General features: G+C 44.5%; 1 protein-coding gene across 1 annotated transcript in view; it reads right to left on the bottom strand.

Annotated features, from left to right (window-relative positions):
- Positions 1–10275, bottom strand: part of LOC106574236 (secretory phospholipase A2 receptor) — a 28948-nt gene that overhangs the window by 15843 nt on the left and 2830 nt on the right. The window contains 9 exon segments of the mRNA XM_014149956.3: positions 695–867; positions 1000–1112; positions 2762–2872; positions 2984–3141; positions 4366–4560; positions 6988–7140; positions 7444–7557; positions 7840–8004; positions 8214–8387. Of these exon segments, the coding sequence (XP_014005431.2) occupies positions 695–867; positions 1000–1112; positions 2762–2872; positions 2984–3141; positions 4366–4560; positions 6988–7140; positions 7444–7557; positions 7840–8004; positions 8214–8387 (1356 nt within the window).

The following is a 10275-nucleotide window of genomic DNA, read 5'->3' as shown; positions in this document are numbered from 1 at the left end:
TCACTTCACCATAGCAACAGCATGATTAATGATGCTGACTGAAGGAAGTTGAGATTGTGAAACCTAAATTACACTTCAACTCATTAATCATAGGCAGCATCCCAAATGGTACTCTATTCGGCTAGTCCCTTCACAGTGCACCCCTAAAGTAGAGCACTACAAAGGGAATAGGGTGCCATTTGGGACTAAGCCACAGTGTGAAGTGAAGGGGGGTGAATGAAGGACAGTAGACAGCCGACACATCCACCTGGGGCTAAACTAACCACTAACTATGTCTGTCTTTCTGTCTTTCTGTCTGTCTGTTCTGTCTCAGCCCTATTGCTGTCTAAGTGGAGCTGGTCTGTGTGATCGAGACCACATGCCAGTGGGTAAGAAAGGGAAGACTGTTGACAGTGGAGTGGTCTGGAAGAACAGAGGTGAATAGAGGAAACAGCATAGCTCTCATAAATCACTCAATCCACTACGACAAAATAGTAGTGTTTACCAGAGAGACTATTGTTAATTGACATAGAGTAAGTTAAAGTTTGTCCCTATCCACTGATCCAGGGTCAGATTGGTTTCCTTACCATACTGATAGCCGTTAGTATACATTGCTGGGTAATCTGACCCTGGATCTGTGGTTAAGGGGCAACTTCTACCTGGAACATAGAGTATAGGGCGCTACAGCGTACCCCACCACGTCTCCCTTCCCCACCTGGCTGATGTCTGTTCCAGTTTGTATAGAGCAGAGGTAGGGGGGATCCGTTGTGTCCCCCCAGCCAGCTGTACTCTCCTTGGTTACCCTGGTCCTGTAGGGCCGTCCAGTAATATACACTACCGTTAGCTCCCATCTCACTCACCAGGCTGTTCAGAAAGGCCTGCTCAAACCTGCCATGGAGAGAAATCAACAATCATTCAATCATTCATCAGAATGCATTCTTGTCGCTATGAAATATGGGAGTTCCCATCTAAGGTGCAGCGTGTAAGAAATGGTTAAGAAGTCTAAGTCAGAAATCAGACCTGTTTTCCACTGTGACCAGAGGAGCCTTGCAGTAGTAACCCTTGACAGCGTCTTCATAGCTCTGCTCGTGGCTCGTCACCATGTAGCAAGAGTGGCCCTTCCGCTTCCAATCCTGTGGGGAAGACATACAGATGTAGGATGTTACTTTGAGCCAGTTTGCTACAGTAGGAAAATAATCCTGCACAGCAGCAGGAAATGTGAATTATTATGTGGATTATAATCAAAAGACATTGTCTGTAGGGGTTGATCCATTTTTTTTGTTACGGCAAGTTAAGTCTGAAATTAAAGTGGAAATTACAAACTTTAGAAACCTTTTTTAACCTCGAATACACTACAAGTTTGCATTTCCTTCCGTGCAGGTACATTAGAAGGAACAAACGAGTGATCAAATGAGGATCCTACATCTGTATCTCAGTTAGATTAAATGAATAAAATAAAATAAAAACATTATACGCGTGAATGTTTCTACCGCAGACACCATCCAAGAGTGAGAGCAGCCATGACAATGCGCTGAATATACTGGAGGAGATAAGACTAGAGGTGGAAGCCAGACTCACACATTACTCCATGTCTATACACACAGACACCTGAAAAGAGTCTGGGCCGGTGTACAAGAATTGCAACAAGCTCAGGAGAGCCGGCCAAGCTGACTGGATTGTGTTACACTCCAAACATTCTGGCAGTAAGAGCCGCATAGTTTGGAATTAGCAGTAGACGGCAGTGGCTAATACAAGCAAACACACGTGGAGGATTGGGGTTAGGGGTGAGGGGGTGGGGGTTAGGGCTATGACTGGGCCCATCTGTTAGGACTGGAGGGGGCTTTGGGGGGGGGGGGGGGGCTTTTGGGAAGTGTCTTAGGGACAGGAAGTAGTAGTGTTTTGACAAGTGTCCTACATTTCACTCCCACCTCCCCATACACACTTGATGACCAACAGCAGCCAACACTTTCCAACACGTGCGTGTGGAAGGAATGTACACCAGTTCGTCCGCGATGAAGGAGATTCTCTCTTTATGTTGTCAAATCCCTTTCCAACTGAGGCCGTTTTCAATGAACACAGCTCGGGTGATTGTGTGAATTTCACAACGTGGCCTGAAAATAATCAAATACAGTCTCTGAAAAAAGTATTTATTTGTGAAGTCCCATATTTTTTTGTGCCCATTGATACTACACCTCCAGGGCTTTTTCCTGTCCGTTTTAGGACATGGTGAAACAGTGAAACAGCCCTTATGAGTCAATCTGCTTATGTCCTCGTAAACAGAGGTCACAACACCACATGACAGTCAGACAATACGTCATCTAGCTGTTGAATCAGCTCATTGTCCTGAACGCAGAGCAGACTCGCCCAAACCCCGGATCTGAACCCAACCAGGCTGTTTCACTGTAATGGTAATGCATGTCTGGATATGTGGAACACCACTATTCTGACCACACAGCATTCCACGGAACCTCTGTCTGACAAAGGATGTATGGAATCAACAACGCATGGTGCCATGAAGTTCTTCTGGAAACAGTTGGGTTAAGATTGATAAGAGAGCTATGTTGAATTTCAATTTCACCTTCCATGGATATGGCAGATATGCATTCTTCTGCTCGGGGCTAGGACATATGCAGATACCTTGTAGGGTTTCTTATCAGATCATCTGTGTGTGTGTGTGTGTGTGTGTGTGTGTGTGTGTGTGTGTGTGTGTGTGTGTGTGTGTGTGTGTGTGTGTGTGTGTGTGTGTGTGTGTGTGTGTGTGTGTTTGTGTGTGTGTGCCTACCTCAGGACAGCCCTCGTCCCATGCTCCAGTGGGGAGTAGGGACAGAAGTCCTGCTCTCCTACACACTGCAGGGAGCTTCTCATCGCATGGTGCCAACAGCCAGTTCCCCTCCTAGGACAAACACACACACATATTTGAGTCATTTACTATATTCAGTCAAATAAAGACGACGAACCAACCGCAAACTGTAGTCATCCGTGAAAAGCATTCAGTCGACTGTACCGTTATGTCAGTCTTGGCACAGAGCTGACTGTTGCTATGGGTAGGATGGTGCATGTGCCAGAGAGTGAGGTCGACTGGGGAGCCGTCTGACCACTCTACAGCTGAGGACGACAGCTTCTTTATCAGGCCGATCCACACCTCTGAGCCAGACCCTGAGACTACAGTACACACATATATGTAAATGTACGCACACACACACACACACACACACACACACACACACACACACACACACACACACACACACACACACACACACACACACACACACACACACACACACACACACACACACACACACACACATACTTAGTTGATTTGTCAACATTAAAAAACAACTACTTAAAAGTCAATACACCTTCCCATGATCCTTTATGATGTCCACACAATCCCAGAACATAGAACACACTATACACCGTCCCATGATCCTTTATGATGTCCACACAATCCCAGAACATAAAACACACTATACACCGTCCCATGATCCTTTATGATGTCCACACAATCCCAGAACATAAAACACACTATACACCGTCCCATGATCCTTTATGATGTCCACACAATCCCAGAACATAGAACACAACTATACACCGTCCCATGATCCTTTATGATGTCTACACAATCCCAGAACATAGAACACACTATACACCGTCCCATGATCCTTTATGATGTCTACACAATCCCAGAACATAGAACACACTATACACCGTCCCATGATCCTTTATGATGTCCACACAATCCCAGAACATAGAACACACTATACACCGTCCCATGATCCTTTATGATGTCTACACAATCCCAGAACATAGAACACACTATACACCGTCCCATGATCCTTTATGATGTCCACACAATCCCAGAACATAGAACACACTATACACCGTCCCATGATCCTTTATGATGTCCACACAATCCCAGAACATAGAACACACTATACACCGTCCCATGATCCTTTATGATGTCCACACAATCCCAGAACATAGAACACACTATACACCGTCCCATGATCCTTTATGATGTCCACACAATCCCAGAACATAGAACACACTATACACCGTCCCATGATCCTTTATGATGTCCACACAATCCCAGAACATAAAACACACTATACACCGTCCCATGATCCTTTATGATGTCCACACAATCCCAGAACATAGAACACACTATACACCGTCCCATGATCCTTTATGATGTCTACACAATCCCAGAACATAGAACACACTATACACCGTCCCATGATCCTTTATGATGTCCACACAATCCCAGAACATAGAACACACTATACACCGTCCCATGATCCTTTATGATGTCTACACAATCCCAGAACATAGAACACACTATACACCACATACTAGAATATAGAAGCTCAGATCCAGACTCACCGTTAGCCAGCAGGCCCAGCAACAGTTCTACATCAGATAGTGAGTGTAGGCTGGTGAGGTTGGCCCCTATGGAGTTACAGGCAGTGGAGGAGTCCTCCCAGCTCCCTGCCTCAGTCTCTGCCAGGGCTTTGTAGCAGCAACGGTTGTGGGCCAGCCAGCCCTCGGAACACACCGTGCGGTAGTACTGCCAGTTATCTGGGGGCGGGTGACGGAGAGGAAAAGAGACGAGAGGTAACGGTCCAATTCAGCACAAAAACATTAGCACCTGTCATTCTAAGATTTAGGGGTAAAGAGAGAAAAGCTCCAAGTATTTGGTATTGGTATTTTATTAGGATCCCCGTTGGCTGTTGCAAAAGCAGCAGTTACTCTTCCTGGGGTCCACACAAAACATGAAACATGATACAGAATGACATAATAAAGAACATCAATAGACAAGAACAGTTTAAGGACAGAACTACATACATTTTTTTTAAAAGGCACACATAGCCTACATATCAATGCATACACACAAAAGAGTCATCTCGCATTGCCACTCTTCCAAGTGTCGTTCATCACTCTGGAGAAATATAAATGAAAGAAAGCAGTAAATAGAAGTTTGGTCCTAGGTGGAAACATTCTCAAATGGAGGTGTACAACCTATGTTTTCTGTTATAGCCCTGTTATAGCCTAGCGTGGAAGAAGCCGAGGTCAAGAGTTCATGTTCCAGGTAGAACCCAGCTGTTGAGCTGTTAGCTGAAGCTCCTCTCCCATTCTATTCGTTGGATCATTCAAACGACATTACTCACCGGAGTGACTCAGAATTCCTACTGTCACTGGAATAAATAACAAGACTTCGACTGGCACTGGAATAAATAACAGGAAAAAAACAACCAAGCTGTGCCCAAATGCTGACCTGTTAGAGAAGGTTTTTCAGTACCATTCAACAGTTCTTGTTGGAGAGAACATCGTGTTGGAACATTACCGGTGGATAATTCACCAGACGACTCTCGAGCCAGACAGAAACAATTGAGTCATCCGTATCAACCAAAACAAACAGCCAAACGTTGCTCATGGTTATGCAGTTGAACCTATTAGAAAGGGCTGTTCGGAACTGTTAACAAGTACTAGTTGTAGACTGTGTATAAGAATATGACAAATGGGATAGCTCACCAAGCCCTCTTGAGCCAGACTGAGACAGCTGACTCAGGTACCAAACACAACCAAACTCTGTGCATCAGTCCCAAATAGCACCCTATTCCCTACATAATGCACTATTTCTGACCAAAGCCCTATGAGCCCTGGTCAAAAGTAGCACACTCTATAGGGAATAGGGTGCTATTTGGGATGTAGATGAATAATTCCCTAGGCCCTAGAGCCAGACGGACCTTTTTTTTATCAGCCTCTACGTGTAATCACCACCTATAAACCACAATGTAAACAGGTTACTGTGAATCTGACAGTAGCTTACAGGCAGCTCGGTGGCAGGTAAAATGCTGTACGTCATATAACAGTACACCTACTGTAACATAAATACGGTATCAAAGCAAGTACTGTGTAATAACACACAGCACAATACCTTAACATATACTGTATTATACTGTATTATACTGTAAAAAAATAAAAAGTGAATGCTACCATAATCGGAATGAATGAATGGATGAATGGTTGAACGGATGAATGGTTGAACGGATGAATGGTTGAACGGATGAATGAATGAATGGATGAATGGTTGAACGGATGAATGGTTGAACGGATGAATGAATGAATGGATGAATGGTTGAACAGATGAATGGTTGAACGGATGAATGGATGAATGGATGAACGGGTGAATGGATGAACGGATGAATGGATGAACGGATGAATTCATAACATTCATTGCGGAGAGGGGTTTCTATTTCACAGCATTTTACAGTAGCGAGCAGGGTGGCTGCTAGGTAAAGGGTTTACATTACAGTATATTAATTACAATTTGGTGTTTTATATCACTTGCACTTCTAGAGGCCTTAACAAAGGCTTCCAAACTGGCAGTGACTACAGTGCAAAACAGAACAAAAGGACAAGGTTTAAGACTTGCTGCCACTCCATTCTGTCCCCTACTGTGGGGCACTATAACCACATAGGAGTTAAACTGCTACAGCATTCTCACTTCCAGGTGCAACAAATATAGCCTATTACAAGGCACGCCTCAAAATATGTTAATTAGCCAGAAACAACAATACCATGCACCCACTAGTTGTCAAAAGGTTTTTGGCGCTCCAAAGATGAGGTGCAGTACTGTATTCTGTGGGTTGGAATTACAGTACCATTCGAAATACAGCAATTCTATGCCCCGCCCACAACATTTTCACACAATGCACCATCATTTACAGTATGCTGCAGCAAAACATTTCAGAGTATTTCACTGTTGAAAATACCCCAAATTAGTGTAGAATTTACAGTTTTCCGTTACAGTGCAGATTATTAATCATTTCTTGTAGTATAATGGCTGAGCACTAAGGCAACAATAGACTGAGCGCCAGTCTGTTTGTGCTATCATGCCAACTCTTTGTCACTCATTGTCATGTCAAACACTGTTTTGCACAAACAGATATGGGACCAGGTTAGGGCCACAATATGAAACATATAGGACCACTGATGTCTTACCTAGAGGCTCAGCTCTCCTGGTGTCATTGGGGGTCTTCTTACAGATGTAGGGTAGAGCAGACTCACAGGACAGACTCTGCCACTGGTGCCCCCCCGAGGCTGAGTTATACACTCCACACTGCCTGTTGTCCTGCAGAGGGCTGGATGACAGGCCTGGGAGAGACCAACACGGGTAACGGGGGAGTTACAGGTAGAAAGGGAGAAACGTTGGCCTAGTTTCAAACACACATTTCTGGCTCCCACCACTGCTACAGCAGGAACTTCTTGATTCTCCCCGCTGAGATCCAAATTGACTGGACCGGTCTGAGCAAAATGGCCAGAAACTCCACTTCAGAGGGCTACATGAAGCTATTACATCTTATTACTAACGCTAATGCTGTTCATTCACATCTTAAAGGAGGAATCTGGGCCTTGGAGTGGGAATGAAAAGGTTGGAGAGCAGCCCAAGTCTCTTACCCGAGGTGAAGTTAACCAAGGCTAGAGGAGCTCCATCAGACCACTGCCACCCTGTTCTCTCACTCAGGTGGTTCAGTCCGATCCACACCATCACTCCCACGTCAGCCAACCGCTCTGAAAGACACAGAACCACACACATGAACACCACTAACTCTGGGCAAAACGTCTTGTCCTTTCTCCAACCTGAATAAGCAAAACTATGAACACAAGTCCGTTTTAAGGCATAATACCGCACCCAAGAGTTTCTAGTTTATACAGTTTATACAGTATGTGTAGCTCAGACCATACCACCCACCTTCTCTCCTTTCCTGACTAAAAGTTCAAATAAAGTTTTAAATGTTTAGACAGAACTATTAAGTATAGTGATAAAATAGTTCTAGAGACGAGTTGTCCTACCTCTGATGTACATCTGTTCAGTGAGGTCAGTGATGCTGAGTAGACTTCCTCCCTGGGCCAGGCAGGAGGAGTAGGCCTGGCTCCACGTCAGGATGGTGTACAGGTTGAACTGGTAACACGCACGGCTCTCCTGGTTCAAGTCCCAGAACGTGTCGCAGCTCAACTCTGGAGGCAGAGACAAAGACATTTGAATATTATCATGGTTGTGTTGTATCGAAGAAATTCGATCAAACCCACACTGTACAACAATACTGGTGTGTGTGTGTGTGTGTGTGTGTGTGTGTGTGTGTGTGTGTGTGTGTGTGTGTGTGTGTGTGTGTGTGTGGTGTGTGTGTGTGTGTGTGTGTGTGTGTGTGTCTGTGTCTGTGCATCACCTTGACTGGGACAGAAGCCCCATTTCTCATCCTGGTCGTATCGACTGGTGGTGGCACACCAGCGATGGTGGTCCTCGCGCCCCTCTGCCGTGCACTCTGAGTACCACTTGTTGTTGTATTTGAACGGCAGGGCACAAGGCATGCCGTGGGCATTACCCAACAGTGTGTGGATCTCTACAGAGAAAAACATTGTCACTCTTTGGGCTCATGTTCACGGTTATATAGTGAGCCTGTTGGTTTTCTTATGTAAGGGATGATTAGCATTTGCATGGCTGCGTTAATATCAAACCAACTGGGTCTCAATGAAACTGTCTGTGTAGAAAGAGGTCAGTCAGTGCATGTCACTACTATAATATACTAGGTATGCTAGTGATGCGCGGGTTGACTTATAACCCGCAGTCCCCCGCGGTTATATCCGCGGGCGGGTGGGATTAGTGTCATGAAATATCGTGTGTATGAAGGGTTGAATAAAGAGCAAACAATGCATTAAAAATGCATAAATGTCTCATTCTTATGCAATTCATATGAATAGGCTACAATGAGGTTTTTTCTTTTATTTGTTTTATCTGGCGTTAGTGCGTAGGCTAGCCTAAGCCTAAACATTAGGGCCTAACCGTAGAGTGCCAAATACACACCGATTGCCAAATGCTTTTTGGAACAATGTCGGAGTTTAATTCGATAAGAAAATGGAGAGTTCAAATGAAATGGAAGGGAGGGCCAGTAGTAGTCTAATGTTTGGGAAAGATTTGGTGAAGTGGTAAAAGTGGATTACAGCAGTGATATCCGTGATGATGGTGAGGCTCTATACAAATTTGAGTCACAAGACAGGGACTTCAAAATGGCGCGTCTTGGGAACTGTACTGTTCAGACAGGTTAAATGTGATAGCAGCTGACCTGGACACTGACTGTAGGTCTAGAACTTCTCATAGCCTAATAATATTAACTTCTGAATAAATGAATTATTTATTGCAGTAAAATGATACACGAAAAAATCGATACGGTTACATATCGGGATACTATTTTTTACGATTTATCGTATCCTAAGCAATATTTTTGGAACAGTATTGAATTGCAATACATATATAGAACCGTGAGAATCCCAATTCATATCGTATTGGCACTTAAGTATCAAGGAGGTCAAAGACCTGGCAGTGCAGTGCCAGGACAACAACCTCTCCCTCAACGTGAGCAAGACAAAGGAGCTGAGTGTGGACTTCAGGAAAAGGAGGGCCGAACATCGAAGGGGCTGTAGTGGAGCGGGTCGAGAGTTTCAAGTTCCTTGGTGTCCACATCACCAACAAACTATCATGGTCCAAACACACCAAGACAGTCATGAAGAGGGCACGACAACACCTTTTCCTCCTCAGGAGTCTGAAAAGATTTGGCATGGGTCCCCAGATCCTCAAAGAATTCTACAGCTGCACCATCGAGAGCATCCTGACCCGTTGCATCACCGCCTGGTATGGCAACTGCTCGGCATCCAAGGTGCTACAGAGGGTAGTACGTACGGCCCAGTACATCACTGGGGCCAAGCTTCCTGCCATCCAGGACCTACAGTATATACTAGGCGGTGTCAGAGGAAGGCCCCCCCCCCCCCCCCCCTCCCCTCCATTTGTTTTGTACACTGCTGCTACTCGCTGTTTATTATCTATGCATAGTCACTTTACCCTTACCTACATGTACAAATTACCTCTACTAACCTGTACCCCTGCGCATTGACTCGGTACCGGCACCCCTTGTATATAGCCTTGTTATTGTTATTTTATTGTGTTAGTTTTAATCAAATGTTTTATTTTAGTTTATTTAGTAAATATTTTTTTAACTCTATTTCTTTAACTGCATTGTTGGTTAAGGGCTTGTAAGTAAGCATTTCATGGTAACGTCTACACCTGTTGTATTCGGCGCAGGTGACAAATAAAATTGGATTTGATTTGATAATAGCTTATTGTGAGGTCCCTGGCAATTCTCAGCCCTATCACCAAGTGTAAACAGGAGTGGAGAAATATGATTTATTTCATTCAGCATCTTGAGAGAATGAATGCGCGGTTAGGAACCGTCTGTA

The sequence above is a fragment of the Salmo salar genome, chromosome 16 (assembly GCF_965601325.2).
Source record: "Salmo salar chromosome 16, fSalSal1, whole genome shotgun sequence".
Classification (NCBI taxonomy): Eukaryota; Metazoa; Chordata; class Actinopteri; order Salmoniformes; family Salmonidae; genus Salmo; species Salmo salar.
The sequence above is the reverse complement of the archived record's forward strand: the minus strand, read 5'-3'. Positions and strand labels throughout refer to the sequence as shown.